This window comes from Mastomys coucha, unplaced genomic scaffold (genome assembly GCF_008632895.1).
Source record: "Mastomys coucha isolate ucsf_1 unplaced genomic scaffold, UCSF_Mcou_1 pScaffold13, whole genome shotgun sequence".
Classification (NCBI taxonomy): domain Eukaryota; kingdom Metazoa; phylum Chordata; class Mammalia; order Rodentia; family Muridae; genus Mastomys; species Mastomys coucha.
Window position 1 is genome coordinate 70,592,858 of NW_022196895.1, and position 17,216 is coordinate 70,610,073.

The following is a 17,216-nucleotide window of genomic DNA, read 5'->3' on the forward strand; positions in this document are numbered from 1 at the left end:
TTTATGATTTCTATGCACGCATGCGTGCGTGCGTGCGCGCATGTGTATCTCTCTAAGTGTATGCTGTCATATGTGGCATGTATGCACTTGTGTAACATGAGGAACCGAGGAGACTAGCGTTCTCAATCACTCTGCCTGTTCTTTGAGGCGGAGTCTCATCCCTGAGCAGGGAGCTCTGTTTTCTCTCTCAGGCTGGAGGACCACAAGGCCCAGTGACTCTGCTAGCTTGGGTCTGCTGTGGCACTTGGCTTCAGGTACTGGAAACTGAACTCTGGTCCTCATGATTTTTGAGCAAGTGCTTTTAAACTAAGCTGTGTCTCCCAGCCTCTTTGTGGCATATGTGTGTGTGTGTGTACACCTGCCCGTGCCCGTTCATGTGGAAGGGCCAGGAGAGGATGGATGCTCCATGTCTTTCTTCTACCACACTCTACCTCATTCCACTGAGACAAGACCTCTCATTGGACTGGAAGCTCACTCTCTGGTCTAGGCAGCAAGCTCTCACTATCCATTCATCTCTGTTCCCCCAATGCCGGGGTTACAGGCACACACCCCTGCGCATCCAGCTTTTTTCTATGTAATATGGATTTGAACTCAGATCCTCCTACATGCTCGATCCAGAGCAACCTCCCCAAGTGCTGGGATTAAAGGCGTGCACCACCACCGCCTGGCTCCCTGTATCATTTTTTATCCCTCCAGGCAGTACACACACACAACTCCCCAGGAGTGCTCCCTCCAGGCAGCACATAACAAAAGCACCTGGGAATTGGTAAATTTTACATCTCCAGCTCTTCTTAAATGTACAAGGACAAAGCAGTCCATGGTGCTGCTCTCAGACATTCATCAGTAGGACCCACTACTAAAATGCAATGTTCACCGTGGGTGAAGGTTCAGCTCACAGGTAGAAGGCACGCCCAGCATGTAGCTCACTCTGGATTCGGTCTCCAGTGTGCCTGTGAAAAGTCTCTGAACCCAGATTCCAACCAAAGGGCATATTCTTTTTCTCTGGTAACCGACAGTACGATACACTCTAAGGAAGCCTTCACCTTTAACCTTTTATATGTCAGGCTGTGTTTTATACACGATACTCTTACCAGCCAATGGCTGAGAAGGAAAAGCAGCTTCAAACCTGGGAACTGGCTAAAGCCCATAGGGTTGGTACTACCAGACTGATACATGAGCTTATAAAATGCCCACAACCGGCTGTGGCTGATGAGACAAAGTAAGGTGACATAAGCTTGAAACGAGTTGACATAAGCTTGTTTAAGCACAGACAAACAGAAACCATAGACATTACTATGAGACTGGCACTCCTTCACCAAGTGTGGCTCTGGCTGAGCTCTCATCTCTTAGAGCTTAGACCTCAGGCACTACATATTGTCCGGCCGGGCGGTGGTGGCGCACGCCTTTAATCCCAGCACTTGGGAGGCAGAGGCAGGTGGATTTCTGAGTTCGAGGCTAGCCTGGTCTACAGAGTGAGTTCCAGGATAGCCAGGGCTACACAGAGAAACCCTGTCTCAAAAAACAAAATAAAACAAAACAAAAAAACCAAACCAAAACAAAACCAAAAAAACCATATTGTCCAATAACATCATAGCAATCTCAGTTTGACTTTCCTGATGTTGGACTAGATTTCTATTTTTTTGTTTTGAGACAAGATTACACTGCGTACCTTGGCTGGCCTAGTACTTACTATGTCTTAATGATCTCACCTCCAGACAGGCACTCCTGCTTCTCTGAACCCTAACCAAACACAAAACCCTACCACCTTCTTGCTAAGATACCAGTTAATTCCCTGAGGTATGTCCTTGGTGCACACTTTCCTCCTGGCACAGGCATTAACTACAAATGTGTTTTCCAACCTGTCTGACTAGTAGACAGCTAAATAATGTTGTCTACGTTCACTGTCATTGCTTTACAGGGTAAACTTGTACTCAAGAATGTATGGAGATTTGCTCTAAGTCATATGGCTATATGACATTTTTATTTATTTATTTATTTTTGTTTTTTAAAATACACACACACACACATGAGTACATTGTAGCTGTCTTCAGACACACCAGAAGAGGGCGTCAGAGTTCATTACGAGTGGTTGTGAGGCACCATGTGGTTGCTGGGATTTGAACTCATGACCTTCTGAAGAGCAGTCGGTGCTCTTACCCACTGAGCCATCTCACCAGCCTGCTATATAACATTTTAAACAGTTTCTTAGAAACTGCAAACAGCTTGCAACCAAATAGAGAAGAAAAGGGCTCTCAAGTCAAGGCCAGGACAATGCCTCACAGCTACCAGAACTCACTAAAACAGGGTAAACTTAAGCAAGTTCTCAAATCAAGGCCTGCCATTTCACGTCTATAGTTTATTCCTTTATCCTTGTTTGGCAACCTGAAATTTCTGGAGAGCAGATATTTGTTGTAAGTAAAAACCACGGCAGCCAAGCCACTATTTGCCATGTAACTGAAATTCTCACCAAACCAGACTGTGTACATGTGCACAGTCTCCCCCTTGCACTGGCCCAGGGTCTTCTTATCTAGTCGGCGCTGACATGAACTTAGCATCTTCTTCACCCCTCTCTCTCAAGTGCCATGACTATAGGCATGCGCCATTCTCTCAGCATCACACCCTCATTCTAAAACAGCTCCCGTGATGCCACCTGCTCTCCTCAGCTGCCACTACTGTAACTTCTTGCAACGCTGAATATTACAAGGAAGATGGGGGAAAGCTGTGTTAACCATGGAAATGTGGCCCAGAAAGTGTGGGAGAAAGGATGGAAGCTGGACCGTTCTGAGACCCAGATAAGCTCTTAAACAGTAGTATTTAGATTTATAACTGACTCATTTCCAGTTTTATATGAACAAATCTTCCCCTCCAATATTAACTACAGAAAGAGATAACACTGTATTCCTGAAAACACTGGAGGCTAACCCTGTTAAGAACGGAAAGGGAAGCCTAGCTCAGAAGTCCCACGTGGAGGCCCCTAAGTTCTATTTTGAAAGGCAGTGTTATAGGTGTATCTACCTAAATAACTACTTAACTACTTTAGAGACTACTTTAACTTCTAGCTTAAAGGAGACTGTGTGTGTGTGTGTGTGTGTGTGTTAATCTCTAGAACAAATGGGAAACAGAACAGAGCATAAGACACTTTTCCATTTTTTTTTTTATGTGTATGAGTACATTGTAGTTGTACAGATGGCCGTAAGCCATCATGTGGCTGCTGGGAATTGAACTCAGGCTCGCTCTGCCCCACTCACTCGCTCCAGTGTAATACACTGTAGCTGTCTTCAGACGCACCAGAAGAGGGCGTCAGATCTCATTACGGATGGTTGTGAGCCACCATGTGGTTGCTGGGATCCAAACTCAGGATCTCCGGGAGAGCAGTCAATGCTCTTACCCGCTGAGCCATCTGGCCAGCCCCCACTTTTCCATTCTTTAGGAACATTTTTGCCATGTTTTCCTTCTTGCTACTGTTTCTATCCATTTTTGCCCTGCATGACTTTAGTTGCAGATACTGAATCTCCACCCTTAAACAGTTCTGTGCATAACTACAAACAAAACAAAAAAACTCCAAAAGTCAGTCTCCAATTAATTTTGGGCTTATGGGGCATTTAGGGGAGAAATCCTACATAAGGGAGTTATGTTCTCCGCGCACAAGAGAGACCACGGCCTCCTTACTGGTGACTCTAAGTTTGGTCATTTGGTTAAGGAAACACCCCAATTCCTTTTCTGAGACTGAAACTTGCACATGCCCGTTTGAGTATGTGTTAACTTTCCACTCTGATTTCATCAGGGACCACTCACATTTATAATTACAGTCAACAGAAAGCACAGAAGTCCTCTTGGTAGTGACTTGGAGTGCAAACGAAATAGAGGACCCCATGTAAGAGCAGAGACATCTATCTGTTCATATAGCTTGAGCTTTGCACAGTGACTGCATGAAAATTCCTGAGAGAACTGTAAATAAACGTGTGTGTGGTGAAGTGTCCACGGGGTGAAGTAAACGTGCAATTTTTAAAATAAGGTTTTAATGAGCGGATGGGACATAGCAAACAGTATTTTCCCCCACACGAACCTTTCCACTTGTCTGCCGATTAAAAAAAAAAAATGGTGGTTAAACCCAAGTGTGGTGTGGTGAAGTACGCCTTTCATCCCAGCATTTAGGCGAATCACGTAATTCCTAGTCTATAGGGCGAGTTCCAGGAAAGCAGGCAACCCTGTTACACAAAGATACAGGAGAGAAAAGATTAGATTTAAAAGGCACGTCCCCACTTCAAGAGAGCTGGCGAAACATTCTCAAAGATGGATTAAGGAGGGTAGACAGTGACTGAAGAGTTAAAAGAATGCCACAGCACTACCCACGCCCTGTTCCCACGCTCAGCCCAGGCCACTTGGCCGCCCTGGGGACCTGAGCTCTTATCTCCCTCTCCCCCAACCCCCTCTCTCTGCTTAGGCCGCCTCCAGCTCGCCTGGCCTCAGTGTCGCAGCACACTTCATCACCTGGTTCCCAGAACTCAGATTGCGCAGTGGTCACGTCATCATTGGCAGGGCTCGCAGCCGGAGGCGTGGGTACCCCTACACCTATCCCCTCCCCCAAGCCTGGCCTCCCCCTCGGTCCCTCTCCCCTCAGCTCCCCGCTCCAGGTCCCCTGACCCCATCACCTGCCACGTTTTCATAATCCTCTCAGGCTCCAAACCAGCAGCGCCGGCTACGAGAGGCCTGATCATATAAGGAAAATACGTCGGGCTCACTCGGGGCTGCCTTGGGGACCCAGGCTCCCTGCTCTACCACATCGACCCTGCACCCGCCGCTGCACCCCTAGCACCTAACAGGCCTCGGCCGAAAGGCTGCGCAGGCGCAAGGGCAGCCTATCCCACCGCCCCGCCGCCAGCCCCGCCCCCTGCCCACAGGCCCCGCCCTCCAGCCGTCGGCCCCGCCTGCTTCCCCGGCTCTTAAGTGGCTGTAACGTGGGGGATGATGCTGGGTTCTTGGCACCAGTCCTGGAGCGAGCGAGCAAGCAGGCGGTGCTTCTAGAAGCCTACGATAGGACAGATGGGGTGTGCGGCCGAGGTCGTTCTCAAATTCCCAGAGGAGGGGCGCGGGGCACACGTGGCACGGAGTGGGGGTAACCTTGGCCTCCCCCCAAGGCGCGGGGGCGAGGATGGGGAAGTAGGGGAAAGGGCAGGGGCGCGGCCTGTCGGGGCGCCGCCCACACTCTTAAGGCTGGGCTAGGGCTGGTGGCCGAGCTTAGCAGAGAGAGCCCCGCGCAATAGCCGAGCTTCGCCATGGCGCTGCTACGAGGTGAGCCCAGCGCCCTGGGTGGGCCCCCGGCCGTGCTTCGGCTTCTGGGCTCTGCGAGCAGGCAGAGGTGTCCGTGCAGGTCATTCCTCTCCCAGGGCCGGGATCGGGGTGGGCATTGTTTGCATTAAGGAGAAACACCTTGGAAGCCACGGGCGACAGCGATTTCTGTGCAGTTTCCAAAGCACAGACTGGAGACCAGGGTTGGCCTGTGTTCCTGACCTTGGAGGTCACTGTCGTGGTCGTGAATTCTTAACTCAGCTCTGCAGGAAGCCAAGGCGGTGCCAGAAACCCGAGGTGGTCAGGAACCCGAGGTGGTCAGGGGCACAGCAGCTGTGCACCGAAGCCAGACGCTTGGTCTCAGCCACACGGGAGGGAGTGCGTGTGCAGGGAGGAAAATATTCCCATGAGGCTGCGGGGAATTTCCACTGGGGTGCCCTGATTCCTCAAAACTATCCGTAGTAGTGTATTTGAAACTGCCTTGCTCCCTTTTCTCTTCCATTTCTCTGCTTTGAGCGACTGCAGGCAAGTGCAGGCTCTCGGTTTACACAGGAAGTGGAATTTTAGCTAGAAGACGCGAGTATCTGTTGACATGAGGTTGAAAAAACATAAATCGAACCTCAGAGACCGGAGGTTTCTCTAAGAACCGTTTTGGTGGTGCAAAGACCAAGTGGACGTTGTGCGGGAGTTTTCTCAGAAACTGGGGGAAAGACAATCTAAGTATTCAGACGGATAGGGCACGGTCTGTTCTCTAGCTTGATTTCCTTTCGGCCCTGCTGCTGCCTTTAAAATAATGGACCACTGCCCAGAACTTTGACAGTAAGGTCTAGACAGACTGACCGTGGTGGGTAAATATAAAAGAAATGTCAGATGACAAGAAGTTCGGTCTTGTGAAACTTCTTTACGATGGATGATACCTTTTGGGGGTGGAGAGGACTAAGGAAGAACAGATTTAGAGCATTGAGGAGCATTCGTTTTAGGTAACGAATGACGTTTTTGTGAGCCATCTCTCCAGCCCTTTAGGTAAGGTTTTTGATACCTATCAAGTAAAGTGCCAGTCAGTCACTGGGTAGGAAGGTTCAGGACCCCTCAGACAAGCCACCAGGGGGTGCTGAACTCAATGTGGAAACAAACGGATGACTAGCAATTTTCCTAGCCCTTGGTAATTGCTTCCACAAAAGGAGCACTTTTGTAGCAAAGTTCACTTGGAAGTCGGTAGCCTTCATGTTCACGTTCTCCCACGGAGGGGTGTCCTGTGCGTCTGTCCACAGCACAACCCCGCCAAGATCTCAGAAAATCCGACTCCCTCTTTTTTTTTTTTTTTTTTTTTTTTTTTTTTTTTTTTTTTTGGATCGATGTCCCTTTCCTGCCTTAAGAGGTTTTTGTTTGTTGCTTTTGTTTGTTTGTTTAAAAAGTTCTTAGCATCTGAATTCGCAGAAGATTTTAGGTTTTAATTTGATAAAGACCTTTAAACATCTGCATATTTGGATACTGTTGAAATGATTTATCAAAGAACCCTGTAAGGTCTCTTCTTTGCATCTGCACACCCCACAGTATTTTAAAAAGTAGTTGAACTGATTGAGTTAGCCTGGACCTTTCTAGTCTGGGATCATCAGGTAAGGAGTGAGTTATACAGGTGAATGGGAAGTTTGTGGGTTTGTTTTTCTTTTCCAAAATTTTTTTTTTACTGATACCACTTATTTCCCTGCTAATATTTCATGATTATTCTTTTGGATTGTGGCAAATGAAAAGAACTTCTGAAGAGACATGAAATTGGCCTCCACTGTTTCTTCAAAGGTCATCTGTGATCAGGCCACAGATCTTTCGAGTACCTAAGAGGCCTTTTTTTGTTTCTTGTTTTTTTTTTTTTCTGGATGTTTAAAATTTCCTTGTTGTGGGGCGTGGACTGCTCTTACAGAGAACCTGACTTTAGGCCCCCAGTGTCCTGATGAGATGGTTCACAACAGCCTGTAACTCTAGCTCCTCCAACTTCCAGTCTGGCTTCTGAGGGCACTGCACCATAACTGCTATGGGTCCTGAAGATTCTACAAGTGCTTTTCCCCACTCATTCTTATCTTAATAGCCTTTGTTTGTTTGTTTAACAGTTTGGGGTTTACAAACTGGCGACCCCCCCCAACCTAAAATTATTTCGTTGCTATTTAATACCTGCAATTTTGCTGCTGTTATGACTTGCAGTGTAAGTATCTGATAAACGGGATAGCTGATATGTAACTCTAAAGGGGTCGTGACCCACAGGTTGAGAACCACCTGCTTACAGCTGTCTCTTCAACAGTTCGCTCTCTGTGCTTCCTGCCTTTTATCTCCACCACAATAGCCTCTTATCCTTCTAGAACCTTAAACCAAAACAAACTCTCCCACAAGGTGCCTAGGTCTTGGTGTTTTGTTTTGTCTTGTTTTTGAGTCAGGGTTTCTCTGTATAGCCCTGGCTGTCCTGGAACTCACTCTGTAGACCAGGCTGGCCTCGAACTCAGAAATCCACCTGCCTCTGCCTCCCAAGGGCTGGGTAGGTCTTGGTATTTTATCATAACATCAGAAAAGTAGCTAATACACACGCCCTTGAAGAAAATGGACTCCCTTCTACAGACACCATCAGCTGCCAATAGCTTCTCTCCTCCAGGGAGGGAGCCCATGAGCCCTGCCCTCCTTCACACTAGAATGTTGCCTGGCTTGTTTATATGGAAGGCACTCTTAGCTACTGTGAGTTCCTGAAGTCAGTGGTTCAATCTTATCCAGAAGGCTTCTCTCCGGTCCTCCCTGACCCCCGGCTCTCCAGCCTTTCAGTCAAGCCTTCCACAGTAGTCCCTGAGCCTTGGGGGAGGGCTAGATATGTGTTTTATGGCCGAGCACTCCACTGGCACATTCTCTGCACTTGAGCCAGGTTTGAATTTCTGCATTAACCACTATCGACTGCACAAAGAAACTTCTCTGAAGAGGGCTGAGTGCTACACTCACGTGTGGGCATAGAGATAGGAATTTAGAGGACAGCTGGATACTGTGTCTATTTAGCAAATAGTAGGTTCAGACTTATAGTACCACGCATGTACTTCCCCTACAGAGTAGGTCTTAAATTCAATAGAAAGCAGTTACAGTTTCCCGAAACACTTTTTTGTTATTTTGTACTGATGGGCTCGTCTTATGGGTCCCAGGAGTTGGACTCAGGCAGGCAGCCTTGGCAACAATCACCCTTACCCACTAAACCGTCTCACTGGCTCTCATTTTTCATTGTACTTTGGATGCAGCAGATGAGACAGTGTGGAGACTGGGTTCAGATTTCTCCTTTAAAGAATACTGACCATTCTCCAATCCTGGAGGTTGACTCTGGTGTTTCCACGAAAGCCGCTGCTTTGTCTGAACTCAGACTGCAAACTGTCCTTCCCTGTAAGAAGGAGCCAGTATTAACTGATAATTAATATCCAGAGCCGATTAACTTTACTATAACTGTTTCAGTCTGGTTTTACTCCTGCTTTGAAAAACCCTTAGTGCAAGGGAATGTGGAGGAATATATTTGGCCCCAGGTAGAAATGGGAGGAGAGGCTCTTGGTCCTGTGTAGGGGAATGCCAGGGTGAGGAGTGGGTGGGTGGGTGGGTGGGTGAGTGGGGGAACACCCCCATAGGAGCAGGGGAAAGGGGCAAAGGATAGGGGGGTTCTGGGGCTGGGGACCAGGAAAGGGGATAACATTTGAAATGTAAAGAAAATATCCAAATAAAAATTAATTTAAAAAAAAATCTCTGGCGGTGGTGGCGCACGCCTATAATCCCAGCACTTGGGAGGCCCAGGCAGGTAGATGTATTTCTGAGTTCAAGGCCAGCCTGGTCTACAGAGTGAGTTCCAGGACAGCCAGGGCTACACAGAGAAACCCTGTCTCAGAAAAACCAAAAAAAAACAAAAAACAAAAATCTACTCAGTTCTTTGCATACCCATCATTCAGGCACTTCCAAAGGCCGTGATAGTTTGGAAGCAGTTTGTTCTGGTGCCTTTCTGAAACTTTATGAATCACCTACAGTTCTTTGTTGTTATCTGGGAGGGGGCTGGTCAGATGGGAGCATACTAAAGCCAAAGTCAGAGTTAGAGCGGATGAAACTAGGACGACAGCATTAGGGGGCAATAAACACTGATTCAGAGGCAGGGAGAGAAGCTGATGAGACGGCTCAGCTGATAAAGGTGTTTGCAGTACAAACATGGCACCCGGCAGGCCTAGAGGTGTGTGCTTGTAATCTCAGTGCTGGGGAAGAGAGGACAGGTGGGCTCACCGGGCTCACCGGCCAGCCAGCCTCGCTGAGCCAGCAGGGTAAAGTGAAAGAGACTGTCTTTAAAAGGTGGACATCACCTTCAAACAATACTTGGGGTTGACCTCTGATCTCTACACACAAGAACACCGACAAAACACACAAGTGCACACAAAAAATATGAATAATAAAAAATAGTCAGAAACTGTGTATGAAGGAGTCTTACAGGGCATTCACAATCACTCAGGAGGCTGTGGTGCCTCTAGATAGCCCAGTTAACAGAACAAACCACTTCTAATACACCAATAACATCCATCGTCCTCTGTAAGCTCCCGGAGGCTGTATCTGTAAGAGCTGCTGTAGATCTGTCTCATAGCAAAGCTACACATAATGCCCTGCACGCTGTTAGACTGCATGCTTCTCAAAGTAGGTAACGATTTTTATGCTAAATCCAGTCTGTTTTGTGTAGGAGGTCACACACATAAATTATTGGTCTTAGGCAACAATAGTGGTACAATGTCTGGATATTCTTAATTATAGGTCAAGATTTTAATAACAACTCGTTTAACTCCTTTCTTGCCTCCTGTCCTTCATTGCCGGTGATGATGGGAGACATACACATGCACACACACAATCTCACTGTAGTCCAAGGTACTCAGTCCCTCCTGTTTCCGCCTGCCTTTCCCAGGCCTGGAATTACAGGCCCACACTGCGATGCTTTGTCCTACGCGGTACCAGCCCCTCTGTGTTTGTTAGCAATACACTTCCATCTCATAGTTTGTGGGAAAATTAGGCGTTGTCCAGGAAGTGATCAAATTTCTTATACGTGGTAGGTATCTTATGACCCTGAACTGTACTTTTTTTGCTATCATTGTCTTTTACTGTGCAGTAATTTGGTTTCTGTTTACACACAAAACTCAACTGCAGTTGGCTAGTCTAAGAAAGAAGCTGTCCAAACTTTATGAATCTTTCCCCAGGTAAACATGCTTGTCAGGGAACACATTTTAGTTAGTACAAGGTAACAGCTCCGACCGCTCTCTCGGTTTCACGCTGTATAACTCTAGTACTCTCCACTCAGCGGAGCTTTGGGATCTGTACAATCACAAGGTTTGTTTGTGACAGTGGGAAGGAATGATTACTTAATTTGTGTGCATAAAAACACAAGTTTAGCTGGCAGCCACCTGCAAATTTATATTCTTGTGTTAATAAATACACAATTATCCTGTATCCGTTATAGCTAGATGAAATGCAGAGTATGAAGAAAGCAAAAGGAGTTAACACCCCATGAAGTATTGCAGAGATTTCAATTTATTTACTTACTTATTGTACCGAGGCTTGAACACAGGGCCTCACATGCGTTAGGCAAGCACTCTGCCACTGAGCTACCACCTTGACCCCAGCAAGGACACTTTCTGTTTACCTGGGGAAAGAATCGCAAAGCCTGGACAGTTTCTTAGATTGGCCGGCCGCAGGTGGATATTGTGTGTAACTGGGAACCAAATCTGCCCATTTTTATTATGCGCACGATAGTGATAGCAAAAATAACAGTTCTGGGTTTCAGTTACTTATCATTTGAGCCACCCTGTGACTCCAGAAGCAGCGGCATATGTAAAGTCATGTAGCACACCGTATATTCTAGAAGTCACATATCTGTCTCTCTTAAGGTGCATTTGGATAGAACTAGGGTTGATGGTTGGTCCAAATCAGCTTAGTATGGAGAATAGGCATACATTTTATTATGTGTCTGCAGGCCTACTGCGCTACATGGTGTAGTATCCCTTCTTATTGAAAGTTCCTTAGCAAAAGTTAGAGACATTTGACATCAACATCCCATCCAGAAGGAGTTCTTATGAGGTGGGTCGTGAGCCTCCAACAACCTTCAGGGACTTTCTAGGGAACGTGCCCTCTAGTTCCGAAATTATTTGGATCTGCACACAGAAAAGGCATGATGTTATTAGCATGGTAAACAGAGTAAGAATGTTGTGGAAGGGGAACAGATTTACAATGTAACTCTTGGACTCCGCACTAGGATATTCTGTCTGCGTGTGTGACTGGGTCTAGGCATTACTGAATGACAAAGGTCCTTCAGTTACCCAGCTGGAACTTGCCCTTTACCTTGCAGTTTTATGGAAGAGAGAACTTAAAACATATTAGGGGTACTTGTTAACTTGTGACTGCTTGCAATTCTTTCCTCCTCGACACATTAGGTGTGTTTATCGTCGCTGCGAAGCGAACGCCCTTTGGTGCTTATGGGGGACTTCTCAAGGACTTCTCAGCTACTGACTTAACTGAAATTGCTGCCAGGGCTGCCCTGGCTGCTGGCAAAGTTCCACCTGAAACTGTCGATAGTGTCATCGTGGGCAATGTCATGCAGGTTAGTGGGGAGTGTGGGGTTCATGCTTATTGCTTTCTGTGATCATTTTCTGAAAATAGTTCCCTTACTGGGTCATCATGATGAGTACAGTAATAGGTGCCGGTATTTGAAATGTGTGACCTTGTGACTCTGACTCTAAGAGTAAAGGCAATAAACTCAGAGCAACATGTGTTCTGTCCAACTTGGAATGCATTTCAACACTTCTTTTTTATTTTATTTCTTATTTTGTGTGTGTTTGTTTTCCTGCCTGCCTGCCTGTCTGTCTGTCTGTCTGTCTGTGTACGACATGTGCATCTTGTGGCCCTGGAGGTCAGGAGAGGGCATCACGTTCCTGCGAACTGGAGTTAGACACAGTTAGGAAGCCAAACCCAGGTCCTCTGTAAGAGCAGAGCAGCAAGCGCTCTCAAAGTCTTGGGCATCTTCCTGGCCCCACTTCAACACTTCTTAAAAAGCAGACCTACTAGACTCTGGAGAAATAAGTCTCTATGTGTTGCTTAAGGAGGTATGCCTGTCAGCGTCCTGTCCCTGAAGGAAAAATGCCTGAGATGTCAGCCTTGGAGGAGGACTGTTTTGATTTCCAGTTTCAGTGCTTTCTATCCATAGGCACTTGCCTCTCTTGTTTGCAGCTGGGCCCACAAAACACATCTGAGAGGAGGGCATCCTGGAGAAGGCCTGCTTCACCTTGGTACCAGGAAGCAAAGAGAGCTGGAGGGCCAGGGCTCTACTCTACTCTCTAAAGACATGGTCCCCAGTGACTAATTTTTTTCTCCCTGGGGCCTATAGAATTGATCTCCGACAAGATCACACCAGCTCTAACACTCTGACAAGATCACACCAGCTCTAACACTCCGACAAGGCCACCCCTTATAATTGTGCTACTTCATTTTCATTTAATCCACCATAGTAAAAATTGTTTAGCTGTTACTATAAGGCATCCAAAGTAGATCAAAGACATTATAATTTAACACAACAGATGCTTTGGGTGGGGGGGAACCTACTTGTGAGCCTATGTATAACATTCTGTGTATTTTTTTTTTTTTTTTGATTTTTCGAGGTTCTCTGTATAGCCCTGGCTGTCTCTCTGTAGACCAGGCTGGCCTGGAACTCAGAAATCCACCTGCCTCTGCCTCCCACATGCTGGGATTAAAGGCGTGCGCCACCACGCCCCATTCTGTGTATTTCTAAGACGCTCTAACCATCTAGACAAAATACCTGAGCAAAGCAATTGAGAGTTGGAAGGACTTCTTTTATTCTTTCTTTGTTCTTTCTTCCTTCCTTTTTTAAAATTTGTTTTATTGACAGAATCTCTCTAACATAGCCCTAGTTATCCTGGAACTCGCTATGTAGAAGGGGCTGTCTTCAAACTCACAGAGATCTGCCTCTTCTGCTGGGACTGAAAGCATGGACCATCATGCCCGGCTGTGGAGGGATTTCTTTTGGATCTTAGTTTCAAGAGTTGCAGTCTATACTAAGTTGACGCCATTGCTTTCTGCTTTCAAGACTATGGCTTCAGGAGGAGGCAGAGGAAGCTGCTCATCTGATGGGAGCTAGGAAGTGAAAGAAGGAGAGGAAGTGGAAAAGTAACCTACTTCCTCCAGCCAGACCCCCCCTATTCTCAGATTTCCACTCTGAGAATAGCTTTTGGCTCACAAGCCTTACAGAGGCATGTCATGTTAAACCGTACCAGATTCCGGTGATATGAGCTCTGCCAAATCAAAGTGGTGGACATAGAAAGGTGTGAGGCTGGGACTAAACCTCTCTTCTGTCTGCCATCATTATGTATCTTTAGATGCAGAAAAAGTGCTGTCATTTTATATCTTCAATTTTGCCTGCTGAGTCTAAACTATTGTATAACTGTGGTGGTTTGAATAGGAGTGGCTCCCTTAGACTCGTGTGTTTGAATGCTTGGCTCACAAGGAGCGGCCCTCTTAGGGGTGTACCCTCTTAGAGGTGTGCACTCTTAGGGGCGTGCCCTCTTAGGGGCGTGCCCTCTTAGGGGCGTGCCCTCTTAGGGGCGTGCCCTCTTAGGGGTGTGCACTCTTAGGGGTGTGCACTCTTAGGGGTGTGCCCTCTTAGGGGTGTGCCCTTGGAGTAAGAGGCTTTGTTGGAGGAAGTGTGTCATGAGGGTAGGCTTTGAGGTCAGATGTTCAAACCATGCCCAGCAGGGCTTTCTCTTCCTGCTGCCTGCTGATGCGCATGCAAAGCTCTCAGTTGCCTCTCTAGCACTGGCTCTGCCTGCCTGTCACCGTGCTTCCGTCCATGACACCTATGGACTAAGCCTCTGAACTGTAAGCCAGCCCCCATGAAATGTTTTCCTTTGTAAGAGTTGCTGTGGTCATGATGTCTCTTCACAGCAATAAAGCCCTAACTAAGATAATAATTAATCCTTAATGTTAGGCCATCTTCCTTTCTGTTTTGGAGGTGGGGCAGGAGGAGATTTTGCTGCTGACCAAGAAGATGCTGGAGCAGACAAAGTAGGAATAGGCTACATTTCGTTTGGGGTTTTCCTAGAATTTATTTTAGGGAGATTTATTCCTTCTAAAACTCTATTGTTGTCCCCGCAGTGTTGGTGGAATCTCTGCATGTTCCTAGAAAGTCACAGTAAACAGTATCAGCTTCATTGATAAATAGTGTCAGTTCCGTTAATAAAGAGCATCAGTAATAAATCAGTGATAAATAGTATCAGCTTCGTGATTCATAGTACCAGTGATAAATAGTATCAGTTTTGTTGTGTTTGAACTTCTGTTCCTAAAGTCAGTATTTCAGTACTAGATAATCAGTACTAGATAACTCAGTACTAGTACTAGACAACTCAGTACTAGTACTAGACAACTCAGTACTAGTACTAGATAACTCAGTACTAGGGCAGGAACTCAGGACTCCTGTGTGCTGAGCAGGTGCTCCACTACTGAGCTGGAGCCCTTCTCACTTTTTATATTGAGACAAGATCTCACTAAGTTACCCAAGCTGGCCCTACATTTACTGTGTAGCCCAGCCTAGCCTTGCACTTGCAACCCTCCTGCCTCAACCTCCTGAGTAACCTCCTGAGTACAGGCGTGCACCACCAAGCCCAACTCTTTCCTATTGTTTGTAACTAACTGAGTTTGTCAAGACAGTCAAGCACAATCACACTCAGAATGCCAGTTTTCAAACATTTTGTTTGTGTCTCCCTCTTCTAATAAGCCTTTTCTACTGTCCTAAGTGTCTCAGGGCTAAAACTGACTTCAGAGTCATTCTGTAAGCACCCACTGAGAAGATAGAACAAAAAGGGAAATACGTCTCGGGAAAACAGTAGCCAGAGTAGGTGTCTGGCATGTGTGCATCGTGCAGGAGAGCCACACTAGAACACACAGAGGTAGGAATATATTAAGGCATTTGTTAAGGCCTGAAGAATTAGTCTCCATGCAGTCAGACTCAATCTAACTATTTGAATACTCAAAATTACTCTGGCCCTGCCTCTACAAAAGACATGCCAAATCCTTTGCAGATGACTCTTCCCACCTGAAGACCACAGGTGTGGCCACACCAAAGCCCGTGCTGCCTGGGAACTGTAGTGTGCACACTCCAGCCCAGGGTTCCTCCTAGTGTCTCAAATTATTTACCTATTTACCAGTAATGAACTAGTTTACTTGAATGTCTATGTGTACAATGTATGTGCACATGTGTCTGTGCACATGCGTGGGTATAGGGTATACACGTGTATGTGCACACGTGTACTCATGCAGGGCCAGAAGTATATATTTTTTCTTTTGTAAAAATTCCTCATTTAGGATCTGGAGAGATGGCTCAGTGGGTAAAGGGCCTGCCAGAGTTTGGATCCCCCAGAACTTATGGGAATGCTAGGGGACTGTGGTGGCCTGTTCAGTTCTTGGGAAACAAAAGCAGGGTCCCCTGAGCAAACTGGCTATGTAGAGCAGCCAAAACAGTGAACTCTGAGGAAATAGATGCTACCACAGGAGCTAAGGTGGGCATTGATTGCAAAAGATACCCTTGGCACATACACATGTGTACCCAGACATGCAAATACACACACACTTATACATATTCAAATAAGCTAGTTCATGATTGGTAAATAGGTAAATACACACAATAAGATATTTTAAGAGAACTACAAAAGAATACCCATTGACTAAAATCTGTTCAATGCCATTGGTTTGGGAATGCTAGGGGACTGTGGTCAGCATAAACGATGAAACAGTCACCACATTGGCTGGTGCTCTTCCGATTTCCTTACCCTTCCACCCAACATTCTAAACTACTAACCCATAAGTGTGCAAAAATTGTTAAATTTAATTTGGAAAAAATTCAAACTTCTGCAAACGAGTAGTGTGGTGAACGCCATAAAAATGTTACTGCTGTAGACCAGTTCTTCATGGTTTATTGAATTTATTTGATCCTTTCTGGTAGTAAAAGGTATTATATACTACCCATGTGTGTGTCTTGTGTATGAGTAAATACATTTGTGTGTGTGCTCACGAGTGCATGCATGCGTATTTGCCCAAAACAACAGGTCATCATCCCTCCACATTATTTTGAGTCAGGGTCTCATTGTGTCTGGAGCTCTCTGGCTAGACTGGTTGCAAAAACAGCATTTCCACATCTCTTTTGATTGTTGTTACTGCCTTTCTTATGAAGTGAATTCTTTTTCCTGTCCAGAGCTCTTCAGATGCGGCGTACCTGGCAAGGCATGTGGGTTTGCGAGTGGGAATCCCAACAGAGACTGGGGCCCTCACCCTCAACAGGCTCTGTGGCTCTGGTTTCCAGTCCATCGTGAGCGGATGTCAGGTATGGGCAGCCTCCTTACGTACCACTCTGAACGTGCTGATAGTTATTTAAAGAACTGCTCTCCCTCTATAGGGCATTGCAGCTTTTGATCTCTCAGTAGCTCCAAGAAATGAGCACAGACATAGTGTAATGGGTCTGCTGTTTTCACATTGCTCTCTGTGACAACATACTTTAAATAGGTGTTCCTACTCTCCCAGAATTAACTTTAAACGCAGTGCCAGCCTCTTAGAAGCTCATTGCTTTTGTCTTTTCTGAGAGGCGGAAAGAAAGAGCTGGAAAAATGAAATAGATCTCTTTATGAGTCTCCTAGTTCACCAGTTCCATCAATAAGACTTCCTTCCCCCAATTTTCATGACTTTTAAATCGATGTGCCCTTTATTATGTGTTTAATCCAGAGATTAGTATCTCTGTGGGTTTTCCAAATTAGTATTGAACTAAGAATTCCTGTCCTTAGAGCTGGGTGTGGCTTGCACCTATGAGCTCAGAGCTGGGTGCGGCTTGCACCTATGAGCTCAGAGCT

The 17,216-nt window shown here is 46.2% G+C and overlaps 1 protein-coding gene and 2 non-coding genes across 3 annotated transcripts in view; 1 reads left to right on the forward strand and 2 right to left on the reverse strand.

Annotated features, from left to right (window-relative positions):
• Positions 1-4,461: 4,461 nt before the first annotated feature.
• LOC116087872 lies at positions 4,462-4,539 on the reverse strand. The gene has a single exon (XR_004117662.1).
• Positions 4,540-4,628: 89 nt separating this feature from the next.
• LOC116087884 lies at positions 4,629-4,768 on the reverse strand. Its single transcript, XR_004117673.1, has one exon.
• A 375-nt stretch (positions 4,769-5,143) lies between these two features.
• The window catches only part of Acaa2 (acetyl-CoA acyltransferase 2), a 32,866-nt gene continuing 20,793 nt past the window's right edge, over positions 5,144-17,216 (forward strand). The window contains exons 1-3 of the mRNA XM_031366042.1: positions 5,144-5,292; positions 11,745-11,911; positions 16,568-16,696. Coding sequence (XP_031221902.1) covers positions 5,277-5,292; positions 11,745-11,911; positions 16,568-16,696 — 312 coding nt within the window. The 5' untranslated portion in view covers positions 5,144-5,276. The remainder of the gene's footprint in view (positions 5,293-11,744; positions 11,912-16,567; positions 16,697-17,216) is intronic.